This window comes from Centruroides vittatus, unplaced genomic scaffold, assembly GCF_030686945.1.
Source record: "Centruroides vittatus isolate TY-2023 unplaced genomic scaffold, ASM3068694v2 scaffold_3046, whole genome shotgun sequence".
Taxonomy (NCBI): domain Eukaryota; kingdom Metazoa; phylum Arthropoda; class Arachnida; order Scorpiones; family Buthidae; genus Centruroides; species Centruroides vittatus.
In genome coordinates, this window is record NW_027122699.1 from 1,321,232 (window position 1) to 1,343,616 (window position 22,385).

The 22,385-nt window shown below is 32.5% G+C and overlaps 2 protein-coding genes across 6 annotated transcripts; one reads left to right on the top strand and one right to left on the bottom strand.

Annotated features, from left to right (window-relative positions):
- Window positions 1-2,414: 2,414 nt before the first annotated feature.
- Window positions 2,415-20,858, top strand: Pcmt (Protein-L-isoaspartate (D-aspartate) O-methyltransferase). 5 transcript variants are annotated; one of them, XM_067285866.1, is made up of 8 exons: window positions 2,415-2,433; window positions 16,520-16,645; window positions 18,996-19,132; window positions 19,202-19,306; window positions 19,375-19,495; window positions 19,575-19,660; window positions 19,738-19,906; window positions 20,176-20,858. In XM_067285866.1, the coding sequence occupies exons 2-8, from the start codon at window positions 16,531-16,533 to the stop codon at window positions 20,274-20,276; spliced, it is 834 nt and encodes a 277-aa protein (XP_067141967.1). In that variant the 5' UTR covers window positions 2,415-2,433; window positions 16,520-16,530; the 3' UTR covers window positions 20,277-20,858. The 5 variants fall into 5 exon arrangements, with proteins under 5 accessions (XP_067141967.1, XP_067141969.1, XP_067141970.1 ...); XM_067285868.1 differs by lacking the exon at window positions 2,415-2,433 and adding an exon at window positions 6,658-6,803 and having other exon boundaries at window positions 19,738-19,910; XM_067285869.1 differs by lacking the exon at window positions 2,415-2,433 and adding an exon at window positions 6,658-6,803 and having other exon boundaries at window positions 19,738-19,910; window positions 20,310-20,858.
- LOC136988091 (uncharacterized) lies at window positions 3,513-4,810 on the bottom strand. Its single transcript, XM_067285895.1, has 3 exons — window positions 4,519-4,810; window positions 4,032-4,474; window positions 3,513-3,878 (listed from the first exon to the last, which is right to left on the bottom strand). The coding sequence occupies exons 1-3, from the start codon at window positions 4,808-4,810 to the stop codon at window positions 3,513-3,515; spliced, it is 1,101 nt and encodes a 366-aa protein (XP_067141996.1).
- Window positions 20,859-22,385: the final 1,527 nt, after the last annotated feature.

Consider the following 22,385-nt stretch of genomic DNA (forward strand, 5'->3'; position numbering starts at 1 on the left):
TAAATGAGGAAATTATTAAAAGTTTTTATTTTTCTTATCTTTTTGAATGGACGAGAAATGCAATCTAAAGACACGAAACAGGAAGAAGCATTGTTTTATACATTACATAATGTTTGAATAAGTAAATCGCCCTCTCTTATCCTGTCTAAGTGGGGTTGAGTTTAGTTGTTCTAGCTTTCAGAGGAATGTTCAAGGAAGAACAGAGGGCATATGCCTCCCCTTAAACTAAGTCCTTTAGATCTATCTACAGAAAACCTTGTACGAAGAAACCTACTCTCCATGCTCTCTAACGATGATATCTGGATACGCCTCCTGCTATCGCTTTTCCAGTTTCTCCCCTTTCTCTTTAGCATCTTTGTTAACAACAAGTTCTAAAACTTCCATCCTAGATCTAAGTTCTCGATTTTTTTTACCCTGTAACACGACTTAATCATGTAAGTTTATTTCCTTTATTTTATCATCTTTATCCGTTGCCTCTAGCCTTATATAAATTATTTGCGTTAGGTGTGATTTATTGTTATATTTGTTTTAGTAATAAATAAGTAAAATTGTTATCAAGTAATCAATTATTCATAATTTAATAATTTAATCTGTAACAATGATCGTAAATCAAACTCTGATTACTCATAAGCTCAACCCCTCGCCATGCTGTCGATTCCGTCGCGAGTTAAGCTGAGCCAATGTCTACAATATTCTGGTACGTCATAATAGTTAATCATCGACTAACCATAATTCAGTGTCATTGGGGTCGTGTCCGCGCACTTGTTTAACTGCGTAATATAATGTAAACGTACCAAACAAAATTAAGTATTTTCTATATTCTCAATATAAAGTAGGTTCAGTACATACTAGTCGAATAAAGAGTTTATTGTACAGGGTAATCCACAAGTCGTGCATCGTAGGAGTTTAACTTTTAACTACATTTAATTTTTTTCCGGATTGAATGGCGGGTGACAAGTTAACGATAGAAGAACGAGTACAGCTGGTTTCGTGTTTAGAGCAACTGGTGCGCCGGATGCGGCACATGAACTCTTACAGCAAAATGCAAATACATCGGAGTTCCGTGAAGCGCTCCGACGCATTTCGCTGTCTTTTTAATCATATCAATCAAGGATTTGGCTAAGCCCAGAACAGAGACGAACAGCTACCTGGTCATTCTTTTTTTAACTCTTTCCGCCCTGTGGGCACCAAAAGGACCTCTTTTAGCAAGTCCACTATGGGACAACCGGGTGGTGAGGGACGGAGCCCGACATATCCGAACGGATCATTCGAAAAAATTTCTATTCGGACCCGTCCGGATTCGATCTCGCGTCATCCAGAGCAGTAGGCTGCCACCTTAACCACTCGACCATCCGGCTGTCGGGTACCCGGAAGTGATGGACGGGACCCAATAGGTTTGAGACGGACCACAAACGAAAAATTCCTAATGCTGGCTCTCTACTTAGCGCGATTGCTCGATAATTTATAGAGCGACGCAATCTCTGCTCTATGTGCCTGCACATTTCGCGCGAAATGGAAGGCGATTTGCAATAAATTATGAGATTTTTTTTAAAATGGCGGCCAAACTTTCAACTTAATTTTAAGTTTTATATTATTCAATTTTTTCGTTTCTCATATTAGCTATTATTTTGCACTTTTTTCGAAATTTTCACACCGTGCTGTATGTAATGGTAAGGGCGATGGGTAAAACTATGATGTCATGTTTACTTGGGATTATGGATGCTGAATGCCGAATGGCTGCGATAGAATCGCCACGCGTAAATATACGTCCCGGTACTCTGTTGCCAGAGTACTCGAAGGCGATTCTAACCGGAAAGCAATTTTAGCAGTGACAAAGGCAACCGAACAGCCTCAAAATCAGGCTAAATGGAGAGCCAGCGTAATGGTCGCTCGCCCGGAGTCTATTCCGGGGTGTTCTAATAATTTTTAAAATATTATTATGTTGAGCTATAAATTAAAATTGAAAAATATTTAGTAAAACATTTTAAAACCTTTTAGGATCTACTTAAAAAATTTTGAAAATCCTTAAATAAAAACGTTTAAATATATTTGTCTGTTGTTTAAATAAATTTTAATGTGAAAGAATCAGTGCTAAAAATATGCTTGATGTAAATGTACCCAAGTAATCACTATAACATAAAAATAAAAGTTAGTAAACACTTTTTAATTATAACTGGAACTATACAATCTGTAAACGTGACAGTGAATTGTTAAAAAGGAATTCGAACAAAGTTTAAATCTAATTTACTAATTTGCATTAATTGGATTCTTATATAAGTCATTTTAATATTTCCTGATTAAGGCCTTATATAACTCTAGATAGTATTTTTATACACTACATATATGTATATATTCATACGACATTTCCTCATTTGTTGCTACTTTGTGTCTACTCCTGGACATACTGACTATTCTCTAAGGAAAATTTTCATAGTAAGTAGTGTATTTACATAAGAGGATTGCTCATTGTAAATAGTGTATTTATTGATGGATTTTTTTAGATTCGAACTCGGACCCATCCGCGCGATCATTCCGCCAACTGTAAAAATGTGTCAAGCGTGTCGTGTTACTTTCTATTTCGGTTATTTTAAATCTATTTTTATATGTGATTATGCTTACAAGTTTTTCGGAACGATCCAAAACATAGCCCACCGGTAGCCAAATGACTTAAATCACAAAACATTGGTAATTGGTGGCGGGTTCTCATCCGATCAATGGTTTAGCCGCATGGAGTTTTCCAGATTCTACTGTCTAACATCTAAATAGAAGTTAGTTTCCCAGAGAAAGATCTCCCGAGGCACGTTGCTTTTGTAATGTGTTGTTTTATCCGATTACTCTAATCCCAAAACTGAAAACAAAACGAATTAAGTTGTTTACCACCCTCATAAGAGTATATTTTAATAAACATTAATAGAATTTTCACTATATTCTATTTCAAATAATTTAATAACTATAGTCTATTTATCCTAACTTGGCAGCTACTGTAAACAAAGATTTTGTCGTATTAATCCGCCGGAGATTTTTATTGGTCAAATCACAATCGGAAGTGGCTAGACACGTGTTGACTAGTTAAGCCCCTTTCTCTGCACGTGTTAAAGTAGGTCAGAGTGGTCACAACAATTTAAAAATTACCGATATAATACTTAGAAAACTTATTATAGCCTACTTTAATATTTTTACGTAGCCGTTTAAATTATTTCCATCGTTTAAATATAGTCAAAAATTATTAAATATATGTTATTAAGACTTACACAAAACATATTTATAATTGTGTAGTTGAACATACTTCAGAATTTTTATCTACACAACAATTTTATTAAATAGATATAAAACAAAACAAATTCTCCGGCAATCCTTAAAAATCATACTCAAACCTCTAAAGGAAAACGTTACTGTAATGTATGAATTTATCTATGTGATATTTATATAATTAAAAATTTTCTTAAATAATTACAGTGTAAACTTACCTTATTAATCATTTGTATCAGAAGATAGTTGCTCGAAGTAATCATTTATATCGCTTTCGTCACTATTTGTCTTCCATGAATAATCAGTTTTTCTACAACAGTTTCCGAAATCTCATCGAGTTCCCACATTCGTTGTTCTTCTTTTTCTATGTGTTCGATACATTTTCTCCATCTTTCTTCAGTTATTTGTTCGATAGCTTTATTCATTAAAATTCGCACATCCGACAGTTTGAATGTTGTGTTGTGACGTGCGATGTAACCTTTCATATCTGCCCATATTAGTTCAATAGGATTTAAATTACAATGATACGGAGGTAAACGTAACACATCAACACCTATTTCTTTGGCCATTTCGTCAATAATATATTTATCGTATTTATGTTTTATTTTTTTAACAATATTCCAAAAGTTCTATTTTTAACATTTTTTCGTTATGACGAACCATTCCACGTATTTTTTTTCCAACTACAATTAGGAATCTTCTCAATTTTAGCCGAGTGATATGGAGCATTGTCCATGACAACAACAGCATTACTTTCTAATTTCGATAATATTTTTTCAAACCATTTTTGAAATTATTCCATCCATTTCTTCGTGGTAATCTTTTGTTGACTTTGATTCAAATTCATATAGACCACCATTAAGAAAACCTGAATTGCTGCCTATATGAACAAGAACTATTCGTTTTCCCTTTCCAGAAGGATTTTTTAATCCAGTAGATCGTCCAGACACAAAAGCTTCGCGATATGACGTAATTGAACAATCCTGCCATACTTTATTCTTGGTATGGCCCGCATTAATCCACGTTTCGTCCAAATAGTAAATCTTACGGCCTAAAGAACGCATTTCTCTTATTTTTCGTAAATATTGTCTTCGCCATAAAATGATATCGTCTCTTTCAATTAATCTACTATTTCTATTACGGTTTGTATATTTAAAATTAAGTAATTTTAACAAATTATATATCGTGGATCGAGTAAAGTCTGGTAAATCTGGATCATCATTAACAGCCGTAGTAATTCATTTAAGAAATAAAAATTGTGTACTTTACCTCTAATGGCACATTTTGTGAATTCATCATATTTGTCAACAAGTTGAGTACGCTTACGGGTTTTCGAAGGAGTTATTACTTTACCATTAGTAAAATATTCTTTGCGAATTCTGTAAATGCTTCTTTCTGATATCCCTGTTGTCTTTGCTACCATTTTCACTATATCGTTCACACAGAGTTCCGGATTCGTTTCAGTTAGAGAATTAAACAAATTTAATACTATTCGTTTATCCGAGCTCCTCAGCGATTTTCCTTGTTGATGTTTAATCGTATTTACATTCAAGTTTTCCATTTTTGTAATTCGACAACACACAGTTTGAAATGAATGGAAAACGAAACCAAGACATTATAGTGCGCATGACCGGAAAAAGTTTATTTTTAGTGATTCAGAATGTGAAAATATTTATTAAAATAACAATTTAACAAATATGAAATAATTACATTTATAATCATTGCTAAGCGACTAGTATTTCATTAATGATTTTATAAATAACGAAGAACTATTTTCTGCGGACAAATGAGATACAACGCGGTTTCTAGTTGATGGACGTGGGTTTAAGCCAATAAACAAAGAGAGGTGTGTCTTAGTTTGTTTACAGTAGCTGCCAAGTTAGGATAAATAGACTATAAGTTTTGATGCATCATTTATTACACTGCATCATAGTTAGATGAGTCGGATGACGAGAGACGAGGCCAACATATTGGAACAGACAGCCCGTGAAAATTGTTGGAATTGCTGGCCCGGATTCGATTCTGGGTTCCCCAGAGCGCTAGGCAGGCAGCTTAAACGCCTCGAACGCTTCTCGTACTCCTTAAGATCTACTCCATTGCGGGTCTGGCTCGCGCGTAATCGGAAAAAGTGTGACTTCTCATTCAGATCGTAGCGTGTTAAATGTCGCGGGTCAAACAATACATTCAATTGTTCAGCAACCGGATGGCCGAGCGGTCAAGATTAGCAGCCTGCCGCCCTGGGGGACCCGGGATCGAATCCGGATGGGTCGAAAAATCCCCAGGAATTTTTGGGGGGTGGTCCGTCTGGATATGTCGGTTCCCGTCCTTCACCATCCGGCCGCCCCATTGTGGGCCTGGCCGAACCCATAATGAGCTTACTATAAAAGGCCCTCTTAGTGCCCACAGGGCGGAAAGAGTTACAAAAAAAAAAAAAAAACAAAAACATTCAATTATTCAAAGACATTGCACATTTTACTCCACAAAATTCAGAACTCGTTTTTGAATGTTAGTAAAGAATATTTTAAGTTTTTTCTTTTTAAATCAAATATCAGTTTGAAATTATATCTTCACTTCACTTCACTGGTATGCGAGAGAAGTCTGTAGCTCATATGTGGCTTTATACTCCAGAAGAAACAGGAGATGATCGCACAGCGACCGAAGAGACGGCCTTATAGAAGACGGCCAATCCGGGAAGACGGAGGAGAGGTCGCGGACGCGACCAAAGCCGGCCTTATAGGAGACTGCCACCGCGAGAAGAAGAGATAGAAATGCCTCCCGGGAGGACTTGAGGGGAAGCTGGCCCCTATTCAGGCGTCATTGGCAACGAGGAAAACCGGGAAAATCTCCCGCTGCCAGCTCGTCCGAATGAGGCGCGAACCCCCCCCCCCGATCGAACTCCGGTGTTTAGGGTCTGGTCACCGCCGTTATGAGCGGAGACGGAGATTATATCTACGATTAAATAAAATCTATGACGTATGTCTACAGACGTTTTGAATGACTACTATCTTTTTTTTTTTTTTTTTTTTTTTTTTTTTTTTTTTTTTTTTTTTTTTTTTTAACTCTTTCCGCCCTGTGGGCACTAAGAGGGCCTCTTTTAGTAGGCCCATTATGGGTTCGGCCAGGCCCACAATGGGGCGACCGGGTGGTGAGGGACGGGGCCCGACATATCCGAACGGACCACCCCCCGAAAAATTCCTGGGGATTATTCGACCCGTTCGGATTCGATCCCGGGTCCCCAGAGCGGTAGGCTGCCACCTTTACCGCTCGGCCATCCGGCAGACGTTTTGAATCAGACTATCTAATAAAAAATACACCATATAATCAAAATTATTTTCATTTATCTATAACAATATAACGTATTATTTTATTGCTGTTTAAGTCAAGAAAATTAGTGTAAAACTATTAAAAATGAAATTTATCAACAATCGACAATTTTGCAATTTAATTATTTATTAAAACATTAATAATTGGACGAAGTGTGGCGTTAAAGTCGTTTGATGCGACAAGAGGGTGTTGTGTTCGATCTTGGAAACGGTCAACCTAAATATAGTTTGGTTGGTAACATTGTTATACTTTATTTATTTCATTTTGTAATTTTTAATTAATTAATTTTAAAAATTAGTAAATAAAGCTACTTATAAACGCTAGAAAAATGCAATTAGTCGTTAAATTCGATTAAATACATTGGTGTAGAAATTAGATTTTTTGCCAATGATTTAATTGCGTTTCAACTTTTTGCGCCTATTTTGAATTATTTACGTCAAATTTTAAATATATAACGCCGGTTTCTACGTTATTTTTGTAATTGAAATGTTATATTTCTCGTTTTTATCGCTTTTTCTTGTTAATTAAATTGATAATTTTATAGATTAAAGTTAAAAAATTGCATAAATATGTTGTTGATTGCCCTTAATCATCATCAATGATCTCGTTAAAAGAACGCTTTGGCTTAATTACAATTAAAAAGCATAAACATGTAAATTGAATTAATCCTGAATAAATTCTTGGAGAAACACCCACTTTTTCGTGTCAAATTGCTTTATTTCAATCATTTTTACATGATTTAAAGTTATTTTTTGATCATTATACTCTTTATCTAGTGTAAAATCAATTTTTGATTATATTAAATTAAAAATTGTTAAAACAAGACATTATTTGATAACAAGTGCATTAAAGAATGTTTTTTTTTTGTATCCTGACTGGTTTGTTTCGGTTAAACAGAATATTCTGTTTAACCGAAGTGGAAACTGGTCTAGATTAATAGCAATTGTGTGTTTTTTTCTTGGTTTTTAACTTTTACAAAAATAATTTGTCGCATTGTCTAGCTCGTCGCCCGGAGAAGCGTAATCGGTCCAACGTGGCATTGTCTGCTACGGGATTAGTTGTAAAACGAGTGTCGACGTAAAGTTTGGCCCACCGATTGATTACCTATGCAAAACGTGCATGTACACTACGGTTGTCGACGCTCCCGGAATTTGGCAAAATTTTTAAAATTCTCCGATCCTCGAATCGAGGCCATTTCTCTTGTATTTCCTCGACTAGACGATTCGCTTTTGGAACGTGTGTTAAAACCGATTAAAGAGTAGGTTATGGCATTTCGGTACTGCAGCTATCTTGTGACGCTTCCTATTGTAGACATAATAAATAAATAAAAAATGTCAAATCTCTCAAAAGTTTTACTCTTAAAATGGAAAACTTGCCAAATCGACTTTGGGTGTTGGCAAGCTTAACGTGCACTTATGTAAAAGAATGCGTGAACAAATATAATTGTTGCGTAATTTGAAATTATCTTTGTCGACAGAAACATTAAAGGTAAATATAATTGAAGATAATGCCTGTAAAATTATATAATTGCACCAATTATTTTACTGCAGTTAAAGAAATACTTTTTTTGTAATATCTGAAGAACTTACTATAATTGTATGAAAATAATGTATTTGAGTCTGTAGCCCTTTCGGCATTATTATGAAATAAAAATATAATTTTTTTGTCATTTTTTTAGATGATAGAAAAGTGGTAAAATATGGAAAATAATTGAAATTTACATTCTTCTACATGAATTCAATAATTTTTTAAATGTTAAAATTATTCATTTTCTTTTCATTAAATACGAAAAAGAAAGTGTGAGTGCTTTACTGTTTGTGAAAAGATGATAATATATGAAAGAGGAGGAGATAAAAAATGCGTTTAATATTTATAATAATAAATGCAGCTGTATCTTCTTATGTTGGGCTTACCGATATCCATTCCCGCAACACTTGGCACGTAAGGAGCAACGATACGTTATGGCAATTGTAAGGTCGCGCGCTACCCGACGGTGGTCCTGTTGACGGGTGAGGTCCCGGTCTCATGCAATAAATAGGACAGAGTACTTTTGTGCCCTTTAACTACTGTAATGCCAGGATCTTAATGTCATTGTCAACAGTTATAATAATAGAATGTGTGAATATTAGAATATATTTATTGCTTATTTTATTTGGAATGATTAGAAGGTATATAGATTCACAATAATAACCATATGTATTTGTAGTAATAATGAGATCGAATCGTAAGAATTTGTTAAAAGTTTTTAATTTTAATGTGTTATAAGTATTTCTATATTTTTAATAATTATATAGGCCTACCTTAAATCAATATTTTGTTAGACCATTTTTCATTTAGATGATAGCATCTAGCTATGAAGTGTGTGCACTCAATATAGTTTCTTATTGTTTTTTGCAGCATATTATTATGATTCTTGTGATAAATTATTTTATACAGTAATTGTACATTGTTGATGATACTTCCTTTTGATACTTTATTAGATAGATAGATTTCAAGCATTTTCTATTGGATTTAATTTGGGAAAGTGGTGGTGGCTAGTGCAAAGTTTTTAATGGCTTAGTTGTGCTGCAGCATATCCAATCTAAACATGTGAAGCTTTGTAAGTGATCATAATAAGTTGTCAGGAAATTATATATATCACTATTTTGGTCTTATTAAATAGATGATAAAAAAACAGCACAAAGTGAATATAGTGTAATGTGAAGATATAATATGTGCCTTCAGCTATAGCATAACAAACTATATATTTCTGACAAAAGCTAACTCCTGAAGAGAAATACTTTGATAAGAAAAATATGATATAACAGAAATATTGTTTGCTTAGACTGATGAAACACTATTTTCCTCTTTAATGTTACTAATGTTTTGTTTTTTCTCATTGCTATCAAGAGTAAAAACAGTAAGTGTAAGCAGAAAATGATTAAAAAATATTTTATAATATCAATAAAAATGTTTCTTGGATTGATTGTGACAAGATTTCATTATCATATAATAATGCAAGATGTGAGGAACTTTTTCTAGAAAGGATTATTATTTTTAATTAATAAACATTGCTGATATAATCTTTATAGAATTTATATTTTAGGTACTTGATATTTTATAAAACGTAAATTAATCTTGAAGGATGTGTGTGGTGGCAGTTTTTGTTCTGTGCAATATCACCCAAAATTTACTATAAAAAGTAAATTATTTCAAAATGAGGGGAGAGAATAATTTTGATTTTTTTTGATGGAAAAATTTTTAATGTTACATTGTAATTGGAGCTTGTTTAACTTTGTTCAAGAATTGATGATATCTAAAGAGAAATTCTTTAAGAAAGGGTTTAAATAATGCACATTACTCAAATAAGCTTTTTCAAAGAAAAAGATGAGAAATATCAAAAGCAAAATGTTGAACTTGAGGTTGCTAGAAGATCAGTGTTATATAATCAATAGCGAGGTTGAGGCCGAAGTTTTAAACGCGAAAACGTGTATGTTGGACGTTCGGCACAGCTTTCCCGTAAGCCTAGAAGTTTGACAATGGCATTTGGAACGTCGAGCATGATTCCACTGACCTTCCAAATGCCATTGTCAAACTTCTAGGCTTATAGGAAAGCGGCGCCGAACGTCTGACGTACACGTTTTCTCATTTAAAACTTTGGCCTCAACCTCTCTATTATGTAATTTTCTTCCTTCTATGTAATTGTGAATGCAGATAAATCATATTACAAAGTTCAGTTACACCAAACTAATATAAATATTATTTTGGTGTAACTAGTTTGTAATATGGTTTCTCTATATCAGGGATGGGCAACTTTTTTCTATGTAGGGGCCTCATTTCAAAACTTTTGAACTGATGCGGGCCGCACACAAGAGAAAAGAGGGAGAAAATGTCAGTAAATTGCAATTCTTTATTCACATATAATTATAAATTAGGATAGGTATACTTAATATAGCTTCTGGTGCTGATCTAAACATAATATATTGGAAATATTTGGTTAAATATTAGTCACTGCTAGTTTTAAATTAGTTTTGACGTGTCTGTTAGCCGGTTTCTTGTTTTAATTTTACTAAATTCGTTGCAAAAAAACTATTCACAAACGTAAGTTGTAGAAAATAACATTTGAATTTTTGTTGAATACTTCCTTAAGCTGGGAAATGGATATATTTATTCATATTTTATGCCACGCAGGCTGCAAAAAATATTACCGGGGCCGCGGGTTGCCCATCCCTGCTCTATATGATAGTAAAGATAACCTAGAATGTCTCAGATGTATTTAGGAAGTTTCTTGAAGATTACACTTCTTTCCTTACGAAACTTTAGAACTAATATTTTATTTCCTATTATTATTAGTTTTTATGATTCTTAATAGTCATCATGTGAAGAACTTTGATATTGAAAAATATTTGTATATTTTAGAAAGAAATTTTAAATTTTATTAGAAGAAATGAAATGATTTTGTATAATTTGAGAATAATTTTTAATGTGAAGAAAAAGTTGTGTTTTGTTAAATGAGTGATTTAGCATTAAAAACTGAAAATTACAATTTTGCAGATTTAAAGTAAATTGTTAACTTTATTCAAATTGAAATTATTTACAAGACTACTGAAATCTGTTAATTTTCTTCAAGCCATTTTCTAAGAGTATCTTACAAATCAAATGATGTGATTTGTAATTCCAAATGAAGGTATCTGAAACCAAGAAAATTGATAAATATCAAAAGTTAAGATTATTCACCCTTGTACCAAAAAATGACAAACAAAATGGACATCAATATTTAAAAATTATGAGATTCTGCAGTTAATTTTTGATTGCTCAACTTCAAATGTTTGAAACTGCTATTGTTAATTTCTTATAGTTAAGAGTTGTTCTTTTAATTAGTTTTTGTTACTTTGGTTACAATTTTGTTTGCATGAAATATTGTTATAAAAATAAACTCTTTGATTTTAACTATACTATATTTTACACAGTAATCTCTCTACTTACACAAATAATTGGTTCCACAAAAGTCAGCAGCAAGTACATGAAGCCGTGGAAAACTGTTTAAAAATTGTTCCTTATTTTCAAATACAGCATTTTATTCATATTCAGATGGAAAAGTTTTAACTGAAGTTTTTTTAAATAGGCTATATGTCTATATGTATGAGATTACTGATGATAAAAAACTTTTGATGTAATTATTATTTATTATATAAAGTTGATTATTTAAATCTTAAAAAACTTTTAAATTGCTTTAAAGTAAATGGAGAGATTACTGTATACAGGTAACCCTCAAAATATGTAGTTAATTAGTTCTGCAAGTATACTGCATATCAAAGTTAATAATCAATAGAAAATAAGTTAATTTGTAAATTAAATCATTGAGAATTTATCTAAAATCATAAATTTTGCATTTTTGTTTACTTGAGCAGGGTAAAAACATGGGAAATGAAGAAATGTTTATCTAACTCTAATAATTCTTCAATAAAGTACAGTGGGTGATCGGTTAATGAACATAATCTGTTCCAAGACTTTGTTTGCTATCTGAATTGTTTGTTAACCAATTATCGATTTACCATAGGTTTTTATGGGAGTTTGATTAATTCGTTCTGGAGACTCCAAAAAATAAAAAATATGTACTTTCTTACTATGTATTTATATGTAATAGTAAAAGTCAGTGGTGTGCCGTCATTGGAAGTGGTGGAAGCGCCGCTTCCCTTGTATTTTCTAAAAAATAAATACATATTGTGCGATTATTTTCATATAATTAAAATTAATATTTTATTATAACTGCATTATGTATCTTATTACAAATTTCTATACTACATGTGAAAAAATGATAAGATTGCTATTGTATATTCGAATATTAGTGGCGGAATGAAGCGCTGTATTGTCAGCTTCCAAACAGCCAGATTATACTCATTTGCACATGTGCTTTGCAGAGCACCAACCTCACCCGGTTTAGCTGGTGGAAGCTACACACGTATAACGCTTCCAATGGTTCTATCCAGGACCGGTTCTGGGCTGTTATCCACCTGCCTGCTAGATATTTGGCTGCCTTCGCCCCATTATGTGAATCACAAGTAGATTTACTATAACTTAACCCAACCGATAGAAATTTACTGGTATGTTTTTATGATAGTTCTGTGTAGTTGACAGGAGTTTTAAAAAAATCCATTAAAATATTTGATATTTTTATTCCGCTCTCCCATCTTATATTACTTATGGATTTCAACGTTAAACCAGTGATATTACGATTTCGTATGTCCCATCTATGAAGGGATGTAGAAAAAACGTGTACAATTCTTGTACAATGTTAAAAAATTAACTGTTACTTTGGTAGCATCATTTACAACTTAATTTAATGAATGAGAAAGATGCAGGAGGTACAGAAAAAGCTCTAGAATTTATTTTCCTTAAATTTACAATTTATGTATCCGTTGTCGTAAAAATTTGTCTTTGCACTTCTTTTCCAAGACTAATAGAATACGAATTAATAGAATACAAAATTAAAATTAAATAACCAATGGAATAACGTAAAAACAAAAAATTAAAATAATCAAAGGAATAACCCAAAAACAGAACAAAAATATGTACATAGAATTATGAAATTGAAATTAACATAACTCTTCTATTAAAATCATTAATTTAACTGGTTAGAGTTCTTAGTGAGTTCTTTAACCATAAATTTCCATGCAGATGGAAGACTTTCGGCATCTCTTGCATTTATGATTTTATATATAAATCACCAAGCCAGACAGCTCGCATCTCACTCTTGTCTATAAAATTTGGAAGAGTTAAAAATACTTTATTCTGATCATTAATTTGTATCTCATTTACTTAAGTAGACATGTCTTCTTTCTTTGGAAGCTTTTAACTTGGAATATTTATCAGAAAAAGTTCTTTGTATTATTAGTAATCTGATATCATTGATTCATTTCATTAAGTCATTTTTGTTCCTTTTAATTTTTGAATCAGATATTATTTCTTCTTCAGCTTTCTTAACTATTAGTAGTTACTAAAATAGTTTATCCACGTAACATTGACCAGATTATTATTTTTCACACTTCCTTTTTCATTTGACTTCCTGTCATCCTGTTTTGCTCAACTAATTGTCAGTTTTATTGCACAGGTTTGCATTGTTTCTAAAATTTATTTTGAGATAATTAAAATAGGTACTTACTCAATTTTATTGCCATTGACTAAATTTTAGTTTTCACTCACCTTCCAAGTATGGTATTTTTTAACTTTATAAACATTTGTTTATTTCAAAGTTCTTACTTGTTTCAGTTTTGCTAATGTATTCTGAAAATCAATAACTTATTATAATTACTACCTGAATACCCTTTATTATTATTATTATAATAAAGGGTATTCAGAAAAAAATCTGCTTAACATTTTAGGCCCCAGCTAACAGCTAATAATTTTCAGAAGGGCGAGATCTGGTAGAAAAGTGAAAATTTTAATGAAAGCAAAGTTGGAAGGATTGAAGAAAACCTTTGAAGACTGTGACAAGGTTTCAATTCTATATTTAGTCCCAAGAACTGAAGATTTCACATAGTTATTGCACTATTTGCATGGCTTCTTGAACTGTGAGTCACAACCTCAAAGGGGGTCACATAACCAAATGTGTGGGCCACGAAAAATTTGACAATGGTAAAATTTTATACTTTGTGAAGCAGCATTTTTGGCATTGACAACTATAAAATCAAACTGTCGGTCTCTGAAAAATGTCAAAGATGGCTTGCATTCTGCAATATGGGACTGCCTATAAATTATGTCTGCATTTTTCTTGTCTGTAAATTATGTCTGCATTTTTATTCCCCCTCTTCTCTTTGGACATCAACTAAACTCAACTTCCCCTTAAGACCTTTATGAATAGTAAACTGCATAACTTGTGTAAAATTTAATGAAAAAAATAGACATCCATTGAAGTCAACCCCCCCCCCCCCCCCCCGGGGGGCCATATGGATAGCCCCCCTATCAAATATTCAGCCAAGATTTAATTCATGTAAAAATAAACGTACCTATCTCATTAGTATGCAAATTTGTTTTTATCTTTAATAAATTGTAATAAATGGCAAAGAATTGTTTTGGATTAAATTATTTCATGATTTATTATTAGTGTACCTATTTTATATATCTCTTCACCAGAAGTTGCTTAAAATTTTCTTCAGTAAAAGAGAGTTGCGAAAGGAAAAACTTCTCCTCTATTGCATATTTTTTCTCTTTTGTTCCACTCGGTCTGCATTGTACTATTAAAAAGTTGGCAGTCTTATGTAAACGTAACTTACGTGATAAATTATCTAAATAGATATTACAAATACAATCTTGACAAAAAGTTCCTAAAAATATTTTATAAATTAGTTCTTCTGAACTGGCATGAACAGATCAAATCACTTTCACTGGTTCTGCAAGATGACAACCCACAATGGTGAAAAAAAATTTTTAGGGGTCCTAGATTGTGTGAATCATTCAGCATTAATTATTCAGCCATTGGTAGTGTGTGGACAGACCATTGCTGCTTCACTTCAGAAGCTAATTAAAAGACAGTTAATTCCCAGTATTTCATTCAAATTCTTATTTATTTACTAATGACTATTTAAGGTAAAACTAATGTATTTTGCTATAAATTAACATCCCAACCAATTTCGTAAGCCTTTTGTTTAAAATTCTATATGTATTTAAAGTTGTAAAGTTTTTTTTAAATCACTTTTTATATCTACAATTATGTCCGATTTTAAATTAAAAAAAAATTTTTTATAAGCCAAAAACTGTTTTATGGAACACTGATAAAACTTCACACATATATAGTTAAACTAGCAGGTAGGCCCTGCGTTGCTCGGGCAAAAGTAACGATAGCGAAGATTGAGATTATTACGTTATAGTCACAAAATAAAAAGAGTAATTTCACCAACAAACTAAGTATTTTTAAAGAAAGGTCGAATTTGAAAATCGAATGTTCTAATATTGTTCGATTTTCACAACGTGTTTTGATTTATATCATTCGATTTTCATCGAATGTTCTAAAGAAGAAAGTTCGAGAAAAACCGAACTAATCTGTTTAAATTTGAAAATCGAATGTGTTCTAACATATTACCCTTTTTCTTTTTTTTCCAGAGCCCGTAAATCTTGCACGTCGCTTTCTCTTGTTCTCCATTGTTACTTAACACTTCCATTGTTACTTAACACTTTAGTACTTAAATTTGGTACCCTAACTGTGTACCAAATTTCAACTTTCAACTCCTAACCGTTTTAGCAAAAATTAAGATTATTACGTTACAGTCAACCTTACCCGTTTCCACAGAATGCATGAATTGGGTCCCCCTATTTCCAGACTAACTACAGAATTTTTAGATGGGTCTAAAAATATGTTTGATTTCCCACAAAAACAAAAAAATGTCTTGCACGTCACTTTCTCTTAACAATTCCATTGTTGACACTTCCATTGTTACTTGACACTTCTACTGTTGATGAAAGTGTTAAGACTTAATCCTGTCCCTCTCCCCTGTGGGGAGGATTTTCAAAAAATCCCTTCTTAGAGTACGTCACGAGGATGCACACTAACTGTGTACCAAATTTCAACTTTCAACTCCTTACTGTTTGGGCTCTGCACTGATTATTATCATCATCATCATCAATTCGTCTCGATTATATATATAGATTATAATTTTTAGAAGGTTGATTTAAAAGTGTGTTTTTTGGAAAGAGTTTAATACATTAAAAAATATAGCTAAGATAATGTGCAAAATACTTTCTAAATTAGTGAACATTAATACAGTGGACTCTCTATGCAGTGAACAATTTTGTTGATTCTTACTATTGTGTGTGGTGAATGATTTGGCTTGGTCCTTTGAGGATTCACTACATTGAGAGTTCATGGTGTTTAAATTTGAGATAATAGTAATGTTTAAGTGAATTATATACAAAATAAGAATTATTAATAATTTATAATTTTTGTAATTATGAATTTTTTATATTTTTGCAGGACAGATGTAAATGTCTCAGAAATTTACTATTTTTGGCATTGTTCTAATGGTATTTAGTGATATAGTTCAGATGGCTTGGAGATCTCATGGAAAAAATAATTATGAATTGATCCAAAATCTTAAGAGTAAGTGGAAATTGTTAATGGCTTTGTAGAAATGATCAAATTTAAAAGTATATGATAAACTACAATGTGGATACAAATGAATCATATAAAAATGAAGTTTATTGTTTAATCTTTTTCACAAATATTTTTAAATAATTCTCTTTATACTATGTGCACTGAGTGCCTTTTGTTGTGCCCATCACTGATTTTATCAGGTCTGTAATAAGAGAACTAGATGGTAGAACTCAGCATAGCTGGATCAAACTATCGGTGAAAATGTTGAGGTTTCAGACTTTTAATCCAGATCCTCGAAGAGGTACTTTTACTGTTTTGGCCTGCAGCCATCATTATTTGCTTATGAACAATAGTATGAATATTTGGCAGTGTACAAATTAGACAGCATAATTGTTTACAATATAAAAATATAATGGCTAATCCTGTTAAATGTATTGTTTCCAGTTGGTTGCTGGTAACATCTAATTTATTACTGAAATAGCATAATAATTGAAGTTTTTGAAATACCTTATCAAAAATTAATCAAACAACTTAATATATTCATTGACAAAAAGTCATTCATCCAGACAGAATTGTCCTGTTAGTACAAAACTCAACATATAGCTAGGTCTCAGACATGTTTATAAATGATTGAATGCACACCAGATAATGCCACCAGAGTTCCATAAAATCACTACTTTGGTATTCTATAAAAAAAACTTAGTGACTCACTGTTTGCAGGAAAATTCTGAACATAACCTCTGCAAGCAGTGTACTGTGTGTCTTTGAGGTTTATGAACACTACATATAGCGATAGCATACAGGGGATGAAGATCCAGGGCTACTCAGAGGTATTGCCTGGGTGTGAAAAGAGGGGTATAGAAAAGGGCTTAAGAAGAGAGGCGAAGGGGAAAGGTAAAGGTAAAGTGAGTTAGGAAAGGGGATGAGAGGAAAGTATCATGGTGTCTGCATCGGCATTTATTAACAAAAATATAAAATAAATTCAAAGTTGTACATATATACAGAATCTTCCTGACACTTTCAGGAATTTACAATAATATAATACAGCCATTTGGTTGTAAGCATTAGTCATAAGACAAACATGAGCAGCTGCTGTGGCATCTTTATCCAACATTCAGACATGTAGAAGCCTTAAGGTATGTCCTAAATGACAGCATCCAGCAACAGTAAGCAGAAAGAATCTTTGTATGTGCTTCCAACTCGCCAGCGAACTCTGTCCAGAGTTGATGCATGTTGTTTACAAAATAGTGACGAGACAACTTTGTCGAGTGCTTGCTATGGAAAATATGTCAAGCATTAAAACATTAAATTTGAAAGGTAAATGTTATCACTAACTAGATAAACAACAAATATAAAGAGTCTTTATAGAAATTTTAAAAAAGTTTTCTTTTTAAAATGTTGCATTTACAAAATCATAAATTATTAAATTACATAAAAATTATTAAAGTATACAATATATAAAAACAATTTATCATTCAGTTTTCATTCATCTACAAAATTAGCCATTTTCTTCTTTGGAAGCGCAAGCAGTGGAAGTGTCGGTCAAACTTGCTCGGTAGCTGCTTCCTGCATGCGCGTGTAGAAATGTCATCTGGTGGTTGCTGCACGCTAAATGCGGTTACTCTGGACACTCACATTTGCTTGAACTAGTTTGTCCACTCTGCTTGGAAGTGTGTTTGTGCCTGCAGTTGCTGGATGCTGCCAAGTGGGATGTACAGTACCCTTACTACAGAACTTTGTCTCTTCTCATATCATTGACATTATTTAGCAGTGACCAACAGAGGCAAATTTGCATGTACAGAGACTGCTGTATGTCCTGCTATTAGTAGCTCATCATTTCCAGCTTTGTTTGCAATGATGTCATGACAGAGGAATGGACAATCAATGTGTTAGTGTGGAGAATCACTGGTCAGCACTTCACTTTTACCTTTATCGTTGAGCAGTACTCTTCCCCCTGCTGGCAATGATAAGCTGGGGAGCCATCTCATATGATAGTTGATCATTCCCTAGTAATGCTGTGAAAGACATTGACAACATAATGGTAAGTTCAGGAAATCCTGCTGCACCATTGTGTTCTATTTTTGTGGCAGGGCTGCAAATGACCATTTTCTAACAGGGTAATTCTCGGCTGCACACAACTGGAGTTTTCCAGGTAACATTTTTGTGTAGATGAGCTAAGCTTTCCATTTTTAAATGTCTTGGTTTAACTTTCATCAAAATAGATTGTCAGTTTGATCATGTCACTCTTAAAAATATAATTTGGTTCTCTTTTTAAATCCCTTATTTGGGATTCATTTAGATTTTATTTAGATTATTATTCTAATTTTAAAATTTATATAAAAATTCAATATTTTAGAAAATGCGATCATACGTTCAGAAAGAGTGGAGAAGGCAATGCTGGCCGTTGACAGAGGACATTACTGCAAGCACAATGCTTATATGGACTCTCCCCAGGGGATTGGATTTGCAGTTACGATTAGTGCCCCACACATGGTGAGTTAGTAATTATGATTGTATAATTACTTGACAATATACTTTATTTTTGTATAAAATTAATTTCAGCATGCACATGCCTTAGAACTTCTAAAAGATAATTTATACGAAGGAGCTAAAGCACTAGACGTAGGATCAGGAAGCGGTTATCTTACCGCTTGTATGGCATTAATGGTAAGACAATTGACGCTTTTGCATAAATTGTAACTATAATTAACCTTTAATGAATATTGTGACAATAGGTGGGTAAAAATGGTTTAGCCGTGGGAATCGATCATATTCCGGAACTTGTTAACATGTCTATTGAAAATATCAATAAAGATCAACCAGATTTAATTAAGTCTGGAAGTATTAAGATGATTGGTAAGATATATCAATGTATATTATCATTTTTATCTTACTTTTAAAAGTTTGCATACAAAATGTTTTACAAAATCAACAGTTGGAGATGGTAGAAAGGGATACGAAGAAGATGCACCTTATGATGCCATTCATGTCGGAGCAGCTGCACCAGAAATGCCACAGGAGGTAAATGTATAACGTGTAATTGATTTAGGAATTATATGAAGTTCAATTGTATTTAATTAGTATGTTTTATCCATTAGTTAATTAACCAGCTGAAACCAGGAGGAAGGTTAATTATTCCGGTTGGTAAAGAAGGACACAATCAAATGTTGGAACAGGTGGACAAGCTGTCGGACGGAACAATAAAACGCAGTCAGTTAATGGGTGTGGTTTATGTGCCGCTAACCGACAAGGAATCTCAATGGCCTGGCAGGTGGCACTAAGAAGAATCCTTAGTTTAATAATTAATGATATATTTTTTAAAAATTTCATGCATGGACATGGTTTGTATGTTTAATGGAATGTTGTCTATGCCATTATATATTTAAGTATAACTATATATTTTATTTTGTTCTCCAACAAAATTAGTTTATTCTAAATTTAAAGTGCATCTTTTTATGGCTGTGACTGTTAAAAAAACTTTTAAAATGTCGATGCCTGTGAACATTTAGTGAATTGCATTATTTCTTATTCTTCAGGCATGACAGGAAAGAGCTGTAGTTTTAAACAAGGTCTTGCAGTATATGCTGCTTCTATTGCTAAAACATCATGCCAATGCAGCAAAACAATGGATGAATAACTGGTGATAGAGATTTATATCTGTCTCTGCTAGGTGCTGCGTCCTCTTCTAATCGACCCACACCATGGAATTTCATCACCGGCTACGAAAACTATTTGCCACGTCTCCAATTCCTTTAATTTGCAAGACTGCCGGGATTCTATTCGTGTCGTTCGTCTCGTATCCGGGAAAGTTGCCGGCAAAAACACCTCGGACCGACCCACGTTCATTCTCGAAGAGAACCGATCCGTTGCAATACCGCTTAGCATTGGAATATACCGAATGTTTTCGAGAACTTTTTTGCAAAATTTTCAAACGTTAATCAGTAGTTGGTTAAAATGCATGTTTGATGTTAAAATTTTCTTTATTGTTGTTGTAAAATAATTCAACTTTCTTTGTTTTTCTTTTTTGTAAAAAAAAGGAGGGAATAACTGATGTTTGCATTTATACACTTTAATGTGAAAAAATAAAAAAAGTGCACCTTTTGTTAAAATTAATAAAATAACAAAGTTCAAATATGCTAGTCTAATCAAAATTAGAGCAGTAGTGTAAAAACTTTAAAAGTTTTTATTGTAAATAAACTAGGCTTATGTTGTAAAACTATAGAGCATATTTTCAGATTATTTAGCATTTTGTTTTTTCTTAATTGTGAAGTTTTGCATTTTTATTAACAACAACCACTTATTCATTCGAAAAGCTTTAATAGTCTGCTTTGGTACAACTATGTAATATGCAGAGAATTTCATATTATGCGATACAAATTACTTGGAATTTTTATAAAAAATAACATTTGATTTCTTTACATTAGGTCCAAAGATTAGAGAATTAGTGATGAAAATTTGAACAATTACACATGCTTCAAATTATTTGGTCTAACAATTTTTAATATGATGAAATTTCTAGCATTAATATTTATATAGTTTACAAATTATAACTTTTTTTTATTATGAAAAATTAGGTTGTTTTTAATGCTGAAAATAAATTTAATCTTATATATCTTGTTTTGTAAATAGTTTTTTTTTTAATGTCCAAAATCTTCTCTGTCTGATGTTTGTTTGTTAATCCAAATAATAGGCCTACAGAATATCAAAATAAAATTTACTGGTTAATCTAAATTACTGGTTGAAAATACAGGTCAAACACCAATATTTCTGGCAGGCTTTGTTTCGAAGCCTTTTAGGACTAATTGTTTGGCCCGACATTCCGAGGTCACGCGTTAACTATAATACGTCCCGGATCGTTACGTGCCTCCGGTGTTTCCAATACACGACGGGCTGCTAGAAATGTAAATATATATACAAAATATAGACTGGTATTTGTTCGATGCCATTAGCATTTTCATCTCTTTAAGGTGGTAGCCCGAGTTAAATGTTAATAAAATGAATTAAAAATCAGATGGTTTAGAGGAATTTTCAATGATGCAACACTGTGCCAAATGTGTCCACTTGAATGGATGTTTGGCAGCTATGGGAGTTTTATTTGCCCTTTTAATTCTGTCCAGATTAAGCAGTGCCAGAAAATCTATGGCGAACCCGTTTATTAAAAACAAGTATGTTTTTAATTACAAAATCCTTCGGATTGCACCGGGGCAATATTTTATTTTCACCTATAATTTAATGTTTTGTAATTTGTTAGTGAAAGTATACATGGAGACGCGAAGAGAAAAAAAATGCTATTGAAATGAATTACGAAGTATCCACCTAACTTTTTAATAATATCGTACACAACTAGAAAACAGCAGCTCAAAATTTATCACATTTTAATTATTACACAAATATAACTGGTAAAATTTCTTTCCTCTCTAATTTTTTTATAACAACTGAATGATTTGTTGCATGCAAACTAAACTACTAAACACTATACCCTCAATAACTAGTTTGAATTAAAAAGTTACTTTTTAAACATTAATACATTGTTGGCTACCATATAACCATACTAATGTAAACTGTAATTACTTTATAGTTACGACAGACGACAGAATGATTTTTCAATCTCAAATTTTGAAATAGTATAAATTTAATCAAATCGAAAATCATCCCGTCCTGTTTCAAAATTTGTTAAAAACCGGAAGATTGAATTTAAACTACTAGGTTGGTCTGTGTTAAATTATCAGTGTTATCATTTACAACT

What these genes read in the sequence shown, in the direction of transcription:
- Pcmt (XM_067285866.1), top strand. Translation starts at nt 16,531, where the DNA reads ATGTCTCAGAAATTTACTATTTTTGGCATTGTTCTAATGGTATTTAGT. An exon ending in CGATTAGTGCCCCACACATG is followed by an intron (nt 19,133 to 19,201) that starts GTGAGTTAGTAA and finishes AATTAATTTCAG; the next exon opens with CATGCACATGCCTTAGAACT. An exon ending in TGGAAGTATTAAGATGATTG is followed by an intron (nt 19,496 to 19,574) that starts GTAAGATATATC and finishes CAAAATCAACAG; the next exon opens with TTGGAGATGGTAGAAAGGGA.
- LOC136988091 (XM_067285895.1), bottom strand. Translation starts at nt 4,810, where the DNA reads ATGGAAAACTTGAATGTAAATACGATTAAACATCAACAAGGAAAATCG. An exon ending in CACAAAATGTGCCATTAGAG is followed by an intron (nt 4,475 to 4,518) that starts GTAAAGTACACA and finishes TTACTACGGCTG; the next exon opens with TTAATGATGATCCAGATTTA. An exon ending in ATGGAATAATTTCAAAAATG is followed by an intron (nt 3,879 to 4,031) that starts GTTTGAAAAAAT and finishes TGTTAAAAATAG; the next exon opens with AACTTTTGGAATATTGTTAA.